At 39.2% G+C, this 17,274-nt stretch overlaps 1 protein-coding gene across 4 annotated transcripts in view; it reads left to right on the forward strand.

Moving 5' to 3' along the window:
- Positions 1-17,274, forward strand: part of LOC111868315 (MLX-interacting protein) — a 176,088-nt gene that overhangs the window by 149,670 nt on the left and 9,144 nt on the right. For 2 of the 4 annotated variants that reach the window (XM_023858861.2, XM_023858863.2), the window contains exons 9-13: positions 2,998-3,208; positions 6,009-6,187; positions 7,557-7,802; positions 11,134-11,247; positions 16,213-16,340. In XM_023858861.2, coding sequence (XP_023714629.1) covers positions 2,998-3,208; positions 6,009-6,187; positions 7,557-7,802; positions 11,134-11,247; positions 16,213-16,340 — 878 coding nt within the window. Of the gene's footprint in view, positions 1-2,790; positions 2,930-2,997; positions 3,209-6,008; positions 6,188-7,556; positions 7,803-11,133; positions 11,248-16,212; positions 16,341-17,274 lie in introns of all 4 variants that reach the window. The other 2 variants (XM_023858862.2, XM_033753005.1) reach the window with 2 other exon arrangements.

Below are 17,274 nucleotides of genomic sequence, written 5' to 3' on the forward strand. Positions count from 1 at the left end.
TTTTTTTTTTTTTTAAGTCAATATGTATTGGTATCAATTTTTGTGTACTGGCGAACTTGTATATGACCAGTCATACATCTGCCAGTGTTAGGTCAAAACTAAGTTTGAGAGTTCTGGCAAACATGTTTTTAGAAAAAAAAAGTCTCTGGATACACATGGTTTTGGATCTTCCATCCATTTTGTTCACAAATCTGAATTATTTTGATGCTGATGATCACAAACTCGCTTTTTTTATCAGTAATCCTGTGCATTTTTGCCCTGTTAAGGGCTTTTTTTTTTTGGTCATCTCATCTAATTTACAATTATTTTTGTCTTGCTATATATTTTCCCAGTAAGTGGTAAGTTTTGTTACTTTATGATTATGTCTGGTAATAATTTTCAAAGCTGTTTTTTCAGGGCTGTGGAAATTTTCTGATTGTCAGTATTGTCATTAAGTTCAGAGAATTTGATGGTCTTTACATGATGTCCCTCTTGCCAGAATTGCTTGTTAGTGCAATGAAAGGAAGCTCTTCTCTTTCCATTCAGTAGTAGCAACACAGCTCTGACTGGAGACAACAGTACAGCATTGTGCATATTCTGGTCATAAAACTTTTCTTTTTCATATTCCCATGTTGCTGTGAAAGAGACCAATCATACTATTTTTATTCTATATTTGAAGCGTGACTCATCTACGTGGGCATACATAAGTATTAGGATATATATATATCATATATTTTTGCATTGTTTCGTATAACTGTGAGACATTTTCTCTTAATCTGCAAGAAGAACATAAGTAACAACTGAAAGCAAAAGACCGTAGAACACACTGAGACATAAAACCGTGAGAAAAATAATATATTATGCAAGTTCCAATGTTCAGTTTATACGCTTCTGATAGAGTAGTTACAGTAGTTAAATAAATGAAATTATAATGAGTTAGACATGCAGCATGAATGAAAGAAATATGAAGTGAACAGAAACTTTGATGATGAAACCTTCCAGAATGTCACCATTTGGAAGCTAGAGAAAATAATATTAAAGTGGGTGTTCGAGAAATTGCAGATAAACAGTAGTCCTCTGTTAATTCCCCTGCATTTTGCTGCTCTTGTGTTGTCAAGATGATTTCATATTGACAGGTGCTTGTGTGTTCATTAACAGCCAGATGTTGTGCATTATGTTTTCATAAAGTGTGTTGCTAATATGTGCATTGTGATGACACGTAACCATGTCATATGTGAAGCGCATATGCAGAGGCAGAAGTTTTGAACACATCTAACTGAGAACACTCAATCCATATGTGCGTATTGTATGTGATCTGTGATGTTTGTTTCTGTGCTTTTGAGCAGTGATTACATGAGGGTTCAGTTAAGGAAGATCTGTATCTGACAGCAATAATAAGAAGCAGAAACAAGTCCCGCAATGAAACTATCTGAAGAATAAATCTGGGAAATTCTTCTAATTCTCTTCATCTTTATAAGAGAGATCTTGAGCCATTACACTTCTTAATACATGAATAAGCAATAAAGTCCATCAAATGTAACAAGTTTAATAGGAGAATATAAAAGTTTGCCTTGTTACTCAGTTCAGAAAGTGTTATTACCCCAGTTACTTTCCAACAAACTGGAGATAGGAACTCATGCATGCATCTGTGCTGTGTAACAGTCACACATAACTGTGAAATTTAGTCTCATAATATAGGTAAAGCAAATAAATTGCAACTGTTTATATACAGAGCACTTGAGAAAAGATTTTTAACCTCAAAATTCAATTTAGGGTAGTATAATTTTGAGCAATTTAGGATATTATATACCAGGAAGGATCCCCATGATTTTCTGCAGATTGTACAGTATTGTTAGGATCATATAAAAATGCTGATATTGTTACCAGACTGTGACAGGCTGAGAATTTAGTTTGAATGGTGGAGACAAGAAATGGATACTGAATTTTGGTGGTGAATTGTCTCAGAAAGTGAGAGTTTGGAAGACTAAGAAGGAGATTGGAGGATAACACAAAGATGTATCTTATGGTTTTGATACGTGAGATTGTGAGGTGAATGAAACTGGCTCAGGATTATGTCCGGTGGTGCTAATGCAAATTCTGTGCCTGGAGATTTAGTTTCAGTGAAGTGTGTTGGTTTTACGATGAACACTACGTCCTCATCCACATATGCTTTGTCAGAACTCTGTACCTATATTTCTGTCTTCATATTGAAGCTTATGTGCATACTAAATCCTAGACATTGCAAATGTGGAAATTACTCATGCTCTCTGTTCTTTACTGACTGTTGTTTTTGATGGATATGTTGATAGATGTGAGTTAGAATGTGTAGCATGCAGACTTATGAAAAAGGAAATGTGGTTAGGAAAGTTCAGTATAAGGGGATGTGTCAGAGGTGTAATCTGAGGTGAACTGGATCTTAAGAAATATATTTGTTGATGTGAAATGGATTGAATGGATTCATTGATAGGATTTAGTGAAGGCATAGCAACCAAACCTGTGTTATAGTGTATATCTTGCATCTCCCATCTTTGAACTTTGAGCACATCTTCAAATCTTGTCGTTGTCATCTTTCTGGAGCCGAAGTGGCACCATGACACACGAACACACACAGATGTTACTTTTGAGAGGAACTTGAGCCCACCCTTTGCCTGTTCTCTCATCATATTGAAAATGTCATTAGTTGTCATGTATGTGCACACACATCTGTGTAATGTATTCCCCCAGAAAGTATATATTTCAGGCCACGTCTTCCTTGAATAGCCATTTTGACTAAAGTATTTAGCAGCATCAACAGAAAAATCATCTTCTTAGGTCGAAGCATTCGGAGACTATTCATCTGTTGGTCTCAGTGTACCTGGCGTGAAGGTAACAAGTCATCCCATCTTCCAATTTGATGACCTTACTGACAATCGGACAGATTCACGGCCTGGAAAAAGCCAGCAATATTCAGGTAATGTGTTGTAAGAGCAAAGCTCTACTCTAGACCATAATAAGTGTCTTGAGCTAATAATGTTACAGTACAACCAACTGAAGCAGCGTAATCGGTCAAGAAGTGGCTCATCGTTGGTGTCAGTTGGTGGACAACAGCGTCAACATCCACCCCCTCTTGTATCTCATGCTAGTGATCCCGCCCTTGCCACTTCCCTGTCGTTGATAAGCACAAACCCTCCATCTCCATCAACTAGCACCAGCACCCTCCAACCCCTGTTGGCGCAGCTTCTTACAACAAGTGAGTATTTGGAATTGTTGTGTTGAACTGAATGAAAAATGACTGCCTGTCCACTGGGTTACCATGATGACTGTGTTCCTCTCTCTAGTGACCTGAGTGAGCAGATTGAATTCCTGTGTCATGTCCAGAAACCTAAGTGTTAAAATATACATAACTATTTACTTTATATGATTTGAATGTTTGCCCCTCACTCTAAGAAAGAGCCTAGCTTGAAGGAATTTGTGAGAAGAGTGTTGAGATGAGTATTTTGACCTAAGAAAGCAGAAGTAATGGGGTAAAGAAAATAACTAACATTATTGGTGTGGAGGATCAGATGGGCGAGACATGTAAAATGCATTTTTATGGAAATTATAACTTAGTGTCCTGTTGCATAAAATTATCATTTTTACAGCTCTGTCAATGAATTGTTACATTAACGCATTTGGAGAACTAATATCAATTTTTTTATATGCATAATGGATTTTTGCTGCAATGAAGACACTTCACTGCTTTAGTCATCTGTACTTCTGTAGATGAGTGGATGCATCACTGTGTCAGATAGTTCATTTTTTCATTCTTGTTTACCTCTGTACTGTATGTTCATCAAAATTGGTACATTTAATTTAAAAAATTATTTGTCAATTAATAAATTTGTTATGTGCTGTATATCTTCCTTTACTCATGCCCCTGATGACTGCTTTTAAATTGATAGCCCTCAGCTGGGATATCATATCCTGCCTCATACTTTTCATGGTTTTCTTCAGTCTTTCCAGGTAGATGCTGGGATAGTACCCAGAGTGGGCTGTGAGTGTTCCTTCCAAATCCTTCTGTCATCCTGCCATCCAATGCTGTATGGTTGAGATGCTGACTATATAGTAAAATAATCCCCCCCCAGTTAAGAAAATCACTTTTGTAAAGTGAAGATCTAATGTTTACTGATTTGTCGATGAATACAGGGAAATCAGAAGGAAGGCTTTATGCCCATTTATCATTGTAAGGTAAAGAAAAAAAATTGTTCCTTTACTTACCTAATTAAGCACTACACCATGAAGATGTATGGGGAGTGGGTATGTAGATCCATGTTTTCTCGACCTCAGTACTAGTTGGAGGTGAGAGGTCAGCTTCACATCCCTGCCACTTTACCCCCTGGGAGAGAGCTCTCAGTACCCATTGGGTAGGAGGCAGGATGGACCCCAGAACTGGTCTCCATGATGTTGAGGAGAGAAAATTCTTTATCCTGCCAAGACTTGAACTCCCACCTCTCGGCTGTCAAGCCTATAGCCAGTAGCTGTCCTGACTCCAGTTTTATTGTGATGGACAGGGATATCACAGGGAAGTTCAAGTATTTATTGTTTTATTGTTTCAACATGTAAAACAAAATCTTCTGCTTTCCATGATAACCCCTTATGTAGGCTACAGAGGGTGTCCATTCTCTTGTTTGATGGAAGTATTCCTCATTACGCTGATAATTGAACTGTAGATAAATGACATCAGTAGACTGAGTAACTTTCAACATAAACCTCCCAGACCACAGGAGTGTGTTGCAATTGAAGTCTTATTAAGAAATCTACATTAAGCAATAGGTCATCACTCTGTCATTATAAATGAATGCCATTAACTGACTGACTAACTAACTAACTTCACAGAGCTGAACCCTTTTTGAGAAACTGCCAGCTGTGAAGCTACTCAAGAACTGACCAGCATTATATGGAACCCGAAGGTTCCTTACAATGTTCAGAAGAGCCCTCCACCAGTCCATACCATCCAACCCTATCTCTCTAAGACCTGTTTTAATATTGTCCACCCACCTACATCTCGGTCTTTCTGGTTGTCTTTCCTTCTGGCTTTCCCAACAATATTGTATATGCATTGTTCTGCTCCTCCTTTCTTGCTACATGCCCTACCCATCTCATTCTCCTTGACTTGGTCACTCTAATTATACTTGGTGAAAAGTACAAGTTATGGAGCTCCTCATTGCAGTTTTCTCTAGTCTCCCTTAGCTTCATCTCTCTTCAATTCAAATATTCTCTTCAGCACCCTGTTCTCAAACACCCTCAGTCTTTGTTCCTCCCTTAATGTCAGAGACCAATTTTCACACCCGTACAGAACCACAGGAAAAATTATACGATTGGTCAAATGGTCAAAGACCTAAGAAAAAAATAAGCTGTAAATAGCAGAAACATTAGACAGTCAATAAATTGAAAATAGAAGTTAACTCAGACAATCCAAGAGAATAACAGTCAGCAATTACTCTATTTGTAAACTCTTCCAAACTTTGACAAGTTAGATTTAAAGATCTTTTTGCATTTGAGTGATGTCTGTGTGAGGGGAAATGACTTGTACTTAGCGGCAATAGAATGTCACAAGCTAGACTGGCCCTGGTGCACCGGAATCTTTAACCCAACAGGTAGCAATGAGTATATTAAAAAACGTGTATTACAAATAAATGCTCAGACTAATCATTTTATTTGTGTAATGTGCTTGCCAGTTTTTGTGACATCTCTGCAGTACAGTGACATTTGTCTCCCAGAAGTGTATGCATGTCATCCGGTGCTGCACCCAATTGCTTACTTTGCCTGTAACTTTTTTTTTTTCATAAATCATTGTAAGAAACTTACACTGTACAATTGAGTAGTGTGTTTTGTTTCACATACTTTTCACTGGACTACTCACTCTCTCTCAGTATATACTGTGTACATATATGCACACACACACTCACACTTATATTTTTCAGTATCATCATTTCTCACTTTTATTTTGTGACATTGTACTCTGGTTTAAGGCTTTCATGACATTTACTTCATCTTATGAAATATTTCAGATTCAGTGGGGATTTACAATTTTACTGGTGTCTCGGAAAAAGGGATTGGCAGGACCCAGTCGGTGGTTCCAATCCTCCCAGCACCAAGTCCTGTGTCACCTCAGCCTACAACAGCTCTTCTTATTACTACCTCAACACCTGTCACTGTGGGGCAGTCATTGGCACATCCTTCCAACCAGGTCAGTGCACTCTCTGTCACATTGAAGCCTGTAGCATGGGATCATCTTAACCTGCTTACATTACAGTTATGTCAGATACTGACACAAAGCCTGTTGAGGTTTCAGTGGAAAATTGTTGAAACCAAACTTTGTTAAAAAGTACTTAATGTCAGTATCCTGGGATGTTCTGGAAATTGCACTAACATTTATACTGAGATCCTAAACTTGATAGAATAACAGTATGCACCAGGTGATGCTGCTTCCTGGAGGAAATGTTTTCGGTGAATGTTGATTATAAAAACACACTTCATCAAAAACACCTAACCACACTTTTTCTTCAACTGGAACAGATTATTGTATGATTGTTGTCCAGTTCATCACTAAACAACAGAGATACATTTCTTTGAATTACATTTCACCAACTTTTAACAGCCAGTTGTAGAGCCATTTGTCCTTCAGATGCAAAGTAAACACTTATAGACACTATAATTTTTACTAATAGCGTTTCTTTGACATCATCATACACTACATTTCCTTCCCATGTACATTCTGTTATCTTCTGGTATATTATTATGCAGTCATACATTATTCTTAGTGATCACAAATGCAACAAATGGGTGGAAGTTTTAGAATAAACAGTTCCCATTGCTAGCCACGGTTTCTGCAAATAATCCCGCCATTGCTAACATGCTCTTAGCAATGGAAATTTATTTCTTGCAAAGGTCAAGACTGCAATGCTTCTGAAGCATTAGGTGTACCTCTCAACTACCACATGGAAGTTCATCCCATAACTACTATTATTGTTTTTTTTGGGTACAGAATCAAGACATCTGAGCCAGCCTTAGGCTTTTGTGTATGAGATTATATAACCCTACTTGCATTCAGTATTTGAATAGAAGAGGAGGAAGCTGTTTCATCTTCCTGAGAATTAATGTATCTGGGAGATTGATCTTCATCACTGTTTCTCAGTCTTTCCAGGTGAGATGGAAGGGGCTTGGGGTTCTGCCCCTATGAATGTTTTTGGAAAACAGATTCCTTTTAAGCCATAAATAGGAACATAATGTTTGAGGTTATTGCTTTGGCTGTATTTGTGCATAATGGGAAGAGAGAAGCTCAATAGTAAAATGAAAGATACATAAATCACAGTTCTGCTTCCTACAGCACATACTGTAGGAAGCACTGATTTTCGCAGAGCACATTGAAAAACTGTCAGCTAGATAGCTTGTTATGGCAGCCTGAAAAAGAGTCCTTGTAGTATGTGCCGCTGCAGAGTGACCAACAGGTGCACGTAGGGTTTGAATGTGCATTTTGAGTTCCTATAAAAACCCTTATACATTGTGATGATTTGTCACAAGCTTTTGGATTATCATGACACTGTACAATGTTGCAGTTGTTACTTGGGCCCTTGGGTGGTGGAGGTGGGGTAAGTGGAGGGAAAGGACGTGATTCACCTAGTGACGCCTCAGCTGTGACTTCTTCTGCGGCACTGAGCCTTTCACCCCTTTCATCACCTCTCAACCTGGCATCAGTGAGCAGTCCTGGCCCCCACTCACCTTCCAGGTCATCGCCCCTTCATTCGAGGGTGGAGGTAGATCAGCGCACACAGTCACGTCGCAAAATCAACAATCCACCAAAGGTAGTTAGATCTCACTTTTTTGACTGCTGGAATTGTGTTTTTCTTGTGTCTATTTTGGATTAGTAGAGTAGTAGTTGCAAATAAGGAATTCAGGATAGCGCTCTTCAAGTTCTTCTTTCCTACTCTATGGATATCTAGTGCTACACAGTTTTTCCATGTCATATATAGTTTAATTAAATTTATGATCCAAGAAGTGGCTGTAATATTTATTGTGAAATATCACTTCTATCAACTTCATACAAAAATTTTATCCAATATTCTTCTCTCAAGGTTAAGTCTATAGATAGATGAAATTATTGTGGATCATCAGTGTGGGTTTCAATGTAACAGATCAGCTACTGATCATATCTTTTGCATTTGTCAGATATTGGAGAAAAAATGGGAGTACAATGAGACAGTCCATCAGCTATTCGTAGAATTCAAGAAAGCCTATGATTCAGTTAGGAGGGAAGTATTGTACAATATTCTTACAGAATTTTGGTGACCCATGAATTTAGTCAGGCTGATTAAAATGTGTTTAAACGAAATGTATAGTAAAGTCCGTATATGTATACATTTGTCTGATAATTAATCCAGGATATGCTGGAACAAGGAGATGCTCAGTTGCCACTCCTTTTCAACTTGGCTTAGAATATGTCATTATGAAGGTCCAGGAAAACCAGTTGGAATTGAAATTAAATGGGACACATTAGCTGTTGGTCTGTGCTGATGATGTGAATCTGCTGGGTGATAATATAGATACCATAAAGAAAAACACGGAAATTTTAATTGACGCTACTAAGGAGGTTGGTCTAGAAGTAAACACAGAGAAAATTAAGTATATGTCCCTCTCATATCACAAGAATGCAGGGCAAATTCTTGACATAAAGATAGCTAAGAGATGTTTTGAAAATGTGTCACAGTTCAGATATTTGTGTATGACTGTATAACAAATGAAAACCTGATTGAGGAGGAAATTAAGAGGAGATTGAATTCAGGTATGCCTTGCTACCATTCAGTCCAGAACCTTTTGTCTTCTCGTCTCCTGCCTAAAAACATAAAAATTAGAATATACAAAACTATGATTTTGCCTGTGGTTCTGTATTGGTGTAAGACTTGGTCTCTAACATTAAGGAAGGAACATAGACTGAGGGTGCTTGAGAACAGGGTGCTGAAGAGAATATTTGAATCGACGTGAGGTAAAACTATGGGAGGTTGGAGAAAACTGCATAATGAGGAGTTTCATAACTTGTACTTTTAACCAAGTATAATTAGAGAGACCAAGTCAAGGAGGATGAGATTGGTAGGGCATGTAGCATGAAAAGGGGAGAAGAACAATGCATATATGGTATTGTTGGGACAGCCAGAAGGAAAGACCACTAGGAAGACCAAGATGTAGGTGGGTGGACAATAGTAAAACGGGTCTTACAGAGGTAGGGTCTGATGGTATGGACTGGATTGATCTGGCTCAGGATAGGGACTAGTGGAGGGCTTTTATGAATATGGTAATGCACCTTTGGGTTCTGTAGAATGCTGAGAAGTACTTGAGTAGCTGCATAATTGACGGCTTCTCAAGAAAGGCTCGGCTCCATGAGTGAGTGAGTGAATCCAAGAAGCTGGTGGGTTAGCATACTAAACTTGTGCACAGCAGCTGCTTGTAGGCAAATGCACTTGCACAGAAAGACCCACAGTACTTTCCAGTAATGACCTTCAAACAACAGTAGATATCTGTCAAGTGAAAGTCTATTCTTTCTCTAAACATTCAGCAAGTCACACTTTATACCATTTATTGACAGATATGCTATACTGAGTAATTAACAAGGAACTGATCTACTTGGCTGTAGTGGTTTTAACACATCTACCGCAAGCTGAGCTAGTAACTATATGGTGTGCAAAAAGTTAATATTCGAGGGCTTTTCGGAAATTAACTTCCATTTATTTTAGGAAACTAATGTAGGACCAGGAGAGAGCTTGCGCATTCGAGGTAGCATCACATGACTTTTGCCTTGTAAACCATCACATAATTGGTCACCTAGTGTTCTTTTGTTTCTCTACAGAGTGATTTATGACATGTCCTGCGCTTGATAATCCCTCCAACTGCAAAATTTATGCTGTTATTTGCTAAAAACATCAGTGATGCAGATATCAATCATGAATTATACACAGCAGTTAACGGCCAGAATATAATGAATGGAAGAAATCTAAGACAGTGGTGCAGAACATTCAAAGATGGGCAAACAAATGTTCACGATGAAGAGCGAAGTGGTCAACCATCTGTAGTGAGTGATTCTTCTTCTTCAGAGTGTCGACCAGACAGTGCTTTACAATTTAGGAACTTCCACATGAATTTCCGCAAGTTTTGTGCAAGATTGTTTCTGAAAATGCTCATGGGTGCATACAAAATGCAGAGAATTTCTTCACTTTCTGTAGAATGTTTTTAGAGTGGTACCAAAAGGATGGCAATGAATTTCACAGACACATCATTTGAGTAACAGGTGATAAAATGTGGGTTTCGGTTGTGAATGTTGAAATTAAAGAACAGTCAAAGCAGTGGATGCACACACATTCACCAAACAGACCGAAAAATTTAAACGTGTCCCAGACAGCTGATAGCAGTTGTTTTCTGAAACAGGAACAGATTGTTGGTGGTGGAAATCATGCAACAAGGGGCGACAATAACCTCAGAAGTGTATTGTGAAACACTGAAAAACTGTGTAGGGCCATGGGAATGCTGATATCAGGTTTAGTGGTCCTCCATGACATTGTGCATCCACATACAGCTGCTCGCACTTAAGCACTGCTGCAGCATTTCTGCTGGGAGTTGTTGGATCACCCTCTGTACAGGACTGATCTCACTCCAAATGACTACCAACTGATTACCTACCTAAGGAACTGATTGGGGTCACAGCACACACACACACACACACACACACAATAATGAGTGATTGATGGAAGGTGTCAAAACGTGGCTGAGTGCACAGACGGCAGACTTCTTTAACACATGCATAAAAAAACTTATTCCCCAACATGACAGGTTCCTCAGTTCCAGTGGTGACTACATTGAGAAGTAGCTTAAGTACGTATGTATTTTTTGTACATAATTTTATTTTTGCATTGCTTGTTTTGTTAACAGCTCACCAGAGGATACTTTTTGAATAGCCCTCGTATGTTGCCATTGTCAGCCTGAATTTCTCGGTCAGTACCAGTGGTTTGCCATCTCAGCACAAATGTATAATGTTACTTTCACTGGATCCTTTGGGTATAGAGATGTTCGTAAAATCATTTTAAAAATTCAGTGGCTCAAGTGTAAGATTTTGTTGGAAAGATGTTGAAGTTTCATGATCTTTTACAGGATCGTCGCACATGCCACATCAATGCAGAGCAGAAGCGAAGGTGCAATATCAAGAATGGATTTGACATGCTCCACTCCTTAATACCACAGCTCAATCAAAACCCTAATGCAAAGGTAAACATCCTTTCTCATAATTACTGGTACCACTGATGGTGATAAAGAGGTACCTTTGCCTATTCATGTTCTTCTCAGTCTTCTTGAGGTATGTGCTATTTAAATGGCTGACGTTTTAGTGATTTAGTCATGGGATAAGAGCTTCAAAGTGTTTTAGGTGGGGGGATGGGGTGAGACATATTGACAGATTGCAAGGTAGATGGTCACTCAGGGTGACTTTGACACTGAAGGTAGAACAGTATGTTCATCTGCAACATTGGTGTTCACCTAAAAATCTGCGTTATGCCATAACCTGGAAGAACATCATGAACAATTTACTGCCTTGAAGATCATGAAACTAATGATACACATCATGTTTTCTCTGTGTGTTCCAAACTCCAGTTGTGTTTGTTTTTAGTTTAATCTGATATTTTTATCAGACTGAGCCCCAAGTTTTTATAAATTGCTAGATAGTACAGGGCGTTCAGTGATAAAGGAAACCTGGCAGCAGTGCAGAGACAGATTGCTACTGTAACTGCAGATATCAGAATGAGTCTTTAGCACTGATAAACGCGCACACTCTCGCTAGCGTAGAACTGAGGGAACTTTTCTCCACGACTACTGTGCCCTTCCCCACTAGCGAGAGTGCAGTCGTGTCGCTGATTCCATCACATCAGTTTCTGTACATGCACACATTTATAGGAATACTGTAAAAAGATAACACAAACTTACCGTGCTTTATAATTTTTTTTGTTGGCTCTACAGCCCTCATTTGGGCCTAGGCCTACCTTTTGAAACTCTCCGTTTCACTTTGGTTTACTACATCTTAGACATATGGTAGGACTCCTTGGGCGGGTGGTCAGCTCGTCGCAAGGCCTCTACCTGTACACAAACACAGAAAAATGCACACAAACATCCATACCCTGAGTGGGATTTGAACCACGATCCCGGCTTCTGAGCGAGCGAAGACAGTGAATACCTTAGACCGCTCGGCTACTGTGACCGGCACCGTGCTTTATAATAGGTGCTGAAAATGACACCCTTCTGCTTGCAAACATGCCTCACATCGCATAAATAAATCATGTGACACTCTCTGAAGATGATCCATGGCAATTGAACTAATTACACATGTTATTTCATTCTGCAGAGCTTCAGTGGTGCAAGGATTATCCTTGTAGACTTTTCCTTTTAGGTTTCCCTGAAGATAAAAATTGCAAAACTGATATCTTGGAGGCCACAGTCTCCTACTGATTTCTTTGTCTTCAAACACTTCCCCTTTTGCAACCGTGGATCCATTAGCCGTATGTGCTGTAGCGTTGTCTTGCTGAAAATACCCATATTGTCTTTCTTCAGCAGTCAGCTGTTTGAAGAACAGATTCATGATATCATTATTGTAGCTGTCAGAGTTCATGATTTCGTGGAGAAATAAGGGGCCAGTGATTCGCTGCGGACTTACAGCAGACCACACCCCCACCTTTTCACTACATAGTTGCACTTGCTGTATAGCGTAAGGATTTTCATCGCTCCATATTCTTATATTTTGTGCACTGACATGGCCACTAACATGAAACCACACTTCATCAGTCATGAACAGAAGCTGTGGATCCACGATTCCATCGTGCACATTTTGCAGCAGCCAGTTGCAATAACGAATTCTTGCTGCATAATCTGGTTGTTTCAGCTCGTGCACAACTGTTATTTTGTACGGGCAAAATGTTATTAATTTTGTGGCTGTGAAAGCAGATCATAGCGAAACACCGGTTTCCTGTGCTAAGCGTCTTAACAATTTTCAAGGATTGATCTGTAGTCGTGCCTCAATATCCCGAACCTTTTCTTCAGTCAGCACAGTCCTCTTCCATTGCTTCTTTATGTCACACACTGAACCTGTGACCCACCACTTTTTCACAAGCATGGATACACATCACTTTGTGGGAACTGGCGAGTCAGGATGTTTATGACGAAACTTACGGATACATTTTCTGTAAGTTTTTCCTTGCAAAAGTTTCGACAATGAACACAAGCTGTTTAGTAGTATTTCAGTATAAATGTCGACCACCTATCGACACCTCTAACAGAGACTGACTGTATTTATGCAACTTAATGCAGTGACAAGATCAGACCATCTGACGGCGCGCGTTTATCAGTGCTAATAGCTCATTCTGCTATTGGCAGTTACAGCAACAATCTGTGAGAAATGTTTTGTCCGCTCAACCCTGTTGCCAAATTTCCTCGATCATTGAAGGCATTGTACTTATGCAACATGTTGTCATGTGATTATGACTATACATGGGTTTTGACTGGTAATTAGATTTATTGGACCCTTTAGCTCACAGCTCATGACTACACTTTAGAAATAACTGTGACACAGAGAGCAGTGTTCTCAGTCACAGTCTTCACTGCATTGCTTGGTAATGTCCTCTAACAGTGGACATTCCTATGTGCATGGGCTCACATCCTCACAGGCTCGCAGCCATCTCACACCAACCTCCTACTCTTCTAACTGCCATCTCAGGACTCTTAATATCAACTGGTCATTATCCTGGTCCGTAGCACAGACCGCAAGAAAACACTGCCTTCAGTTACTCCTCCATCATTGTGTGTGTCTTTCTTGCAGCAATCATGTGACAGCTACTGAACCATTGCCTAGCAATGGGCATGTTTGCAGAGCTGTTTCGTAGCGGCAGCTGTTTCTCTGTTTCTTGCTTTGAGTAAATATGTCACATTATGGATGTGTATTATTCACCATCTGTCATATGTTTATGCTTGTGAATGTGTTTTTATTCCTGCACTTTTGGAGACAGAATATATTTTTTAAGACAACACTGTTGGAAAGTAATGTAGCAGCAAGTTAAAATGGAACAGATTTTGTTCTGTGAGAGTCTCTTATTACAGACCAACCAAATATTCTGCCAGTGGGTACTGTCGCTGAGCAAGTTGGTTCAAACAGTAATACTTCTGACTTGTATTCAGGAGGAATCATGGTCATGGTACTGACTATCTTGACTGAGGTTTTTGTGGTTTTCCTCAGTCTTGCCAGATGAATGATGGGATAACACCTTGAAGTAGGCTGTGACACTTTCCCCCTACATCCTGTTCAATTTGTAATTATCTTGCCATTTCAAAGAGCATCTAAAAGGGTTAAATAAACTATTAATAAGCATTGTCAGCATAGTATCCAGTATCAAGATGTAGTTTCTTTTGAAACTAATGTCCTCTGGTGACAGTGGAATTCTTTGAGGTTCTCCCTAAATAAAGAAGAATTTGTATAAGTTATTCTGAGAACGTTATGGAATAATTATGGTCTGGTCATAATCACAGAGACACTTTGAAACTTTATCTGGATAATTATTGATGGATGTTTTGAGGTTGTATGGGAACGGAAAGCTGAGGAGAGAAACTGGACCTAAAAGGGTACAGTGGAGAAATTTGCATATTAATGAGCTTCATAAATGGTGATCTTCATACAATGTTAGGATGGTCAGGTCTGGGAGAGTGAGGGGGGTGGTTATATGGAATGGATGAGGAATGTGTACAGAATTTTAGACAGGAAACCTGAAGGGAAGAGAACACATAAGAAACCTAGGTGTAGATGGAGGATAATATTAAAATTTATCCTGAAGAAAGTGAATGTGAGGATGTAGACTGGAATCATCTTGCTCATGATATTGGTCATTGTGAGCTTTTGTGATGTGGTAATGAATCTTTTGGTTACACAAAAGGTGTTCTGTGGAGTGAAAGAATGTAAGGTTTGGGATTAAATTTATCTGGCCTAGGATGGAGTTTAAGGTCAGGCTTTTATGAACAAGAAGAATGAACATTCTTATTAACTAAAAGAGGGAATATCTGACACAGCTTAGTGGCTGTCAGGCTTTCAGGGAAGGCTCTGTAGTAGAATAATGTAGTACCCCAGAGCAGCTGATTGATACTTGACTGATGACTGATGAATCATCTGAAGCTCCTCCTTTGATGAATTTGTATTGCTAAGTAATAGTTAGGACACTGTAAGCATGTACCTGATCAGAAGAGTATTTACTGTCTTCAGCAGTGAATAGTAAGTATAATTGCAGCTACCAAAATGTATTATCCAAGCAGTAACCATTGTCCTGTATAATACAGTAGAAGTCCACAGATATTTTGTAGGAACATACTGCTTCCATCTTCAAGGTCAGAGGGTGAGCCAACCAAACTACAAATTAGATGTAAACAACAAGCAGATCATCCTACTTCAATCCTGAAGATGGGGGCACTATTTTCCTCCAAATTATTAGTGAGCTTATATCAGAAGTATATTCATACAGCAACACACATATTTTGAGTGAAAAGTAACTTTAGCTGTTTTTACATATACTGTATAATTGTAAAAGATTTATGGATTGTGTAATTATGTGTATTCATAACTTGGACTCTTCTCCAAGTATAATTAGAATGATCAAGTCAAGGAGGATGAGGTGGGCAGGTCATGTAGCACGAATGGGGGAGACGAGGAATGCGTATAGGATATTGGTGGGAAAGCCAGAAGGAAAGAGACCACAGGGAAGAGCAAGGCATAGGTGGGTGGACAATATTAGAATGGATCTTAGAGAGAGAGAATGGAATGGTATGGATTGGATAGATCTGGCTCAGGATAGGGACCAGTGGAGGGCTCTTGTGAACACGGTGATGAACCTTCGGGTTCCATAAAATGCTGGGAAATTCTTGAGTAGCTGCAGAATTGGCGGCTCCTCCAGAAGGGCTCAGCTCCATAAGTAAGTAAGTAAGTAATTATGTGTATGATTAGGTCTGTTGTAGTGCATTTTGTTTTGTGACTGTGTTGTACTTTTTCATATGATGTGAATTTGATATTTTGTACTGTATTGTATTTGTTGCATATTCTGCTTACTGAGATTTATGGAATGCACTTACATCTGTCTGTCTGGTCATTCATCCATCTATTTATCTATCTGCTTCTCTGTCTGTCCATCTTCTGGAAGTGGTATACTGTTTCAGCTCAGTAAAGCTGCGATGCTACAGAAAGGTGCTGACTACATTCGACAACTGCGGGCTGAGAGGTCTCAACTTCGTGAGGAAATGGACAACTTGCGCCAGCAAATTGAATGCCTCAATACTGCTATAAGGTATCTTCAGTTGTAGTTACGATAGGGCTCTGTGTGTATCTCTGTGGGTGGGAAGTTGCTGGTAATGTTTCGTGGACATAGGTGCTTAGATGTGCACATGTGTGGGTGACACAGCAGATGCATGTAGCAGTAGTGTTCCAGACTTATATTCAGGATGGCCAGGTTACACGGTAATTTGACTCAGGTTTTTCATGATTTCTGTCTGTCTGCAGGTGAATGCTATAATGGTATAATGAAATATTCCGTAACTGTCTCCTTGAAGATCCTTACATACTCATCGTTGTTCTTTATATTCCCATTTTAATCAACACTACATAACTTCTTCATTAAATAACACAGCAGAACAGATTTTTGCATTTTTCCAATAATGCATATGAAATATTGTTGTATTTCAGCATCCTGCTGCATTAACTTATCACTTATACATGCATACACTTCCCTCTCAAATGCAACTTTATTTTTCCTTTACTCCTCATCTTTGTTATGTGTTTCAGCTGCACCCAGCAAACATGAGGCAACTGTTTATCTTGCTAAAACCATTACAGTGTATTTTCCACTATCATCATCATCATCATCATTAGTATTCTGTCAAGACGACAGGTCCACAGTCTCTTCCAAAACAATTCCTCCACTTAATGCGATCTAGAGCTTTCTCCTTCAAATGACAGTATCCTCTTCTGTCCCCAAGGTCATCCAGCATCTTCTTACGTCTTCTTCCTCGTCTTCTTGTCACTTCTATCCCCCCCTCTGTCTTTCCTTCGATAACTTCTTTTAGAAGGCAGTTTCTGCGTAAAACATGACCAATCCAATTAGCCTTCCGTTTTCTTATTTCGTGTAGGATATTCCTCTGCTCACTGACTCTAATTAACACTTCTTCATTTCTCACATAATCGGTCCAACTGATCTTCTCCATCCTTCTCCAACACCACATTTC

Source organism: Cryptotermes secundus, unplaced genomic scaffold (genome assembly GCF_002891405.2).
Source record: "Cryptotermes secundus unplaced genomic scaffold, Csec_1.0 scaffold1244, whole genome shotgun sequence".
In the NCBI taxonomy this organism is placed as follows: Eukaryota; Metazoa; Arthropoda; class Insecta; order Blattodea; family Kalotermitidae; genus Cryptotermes; species Cryptotermes secundus.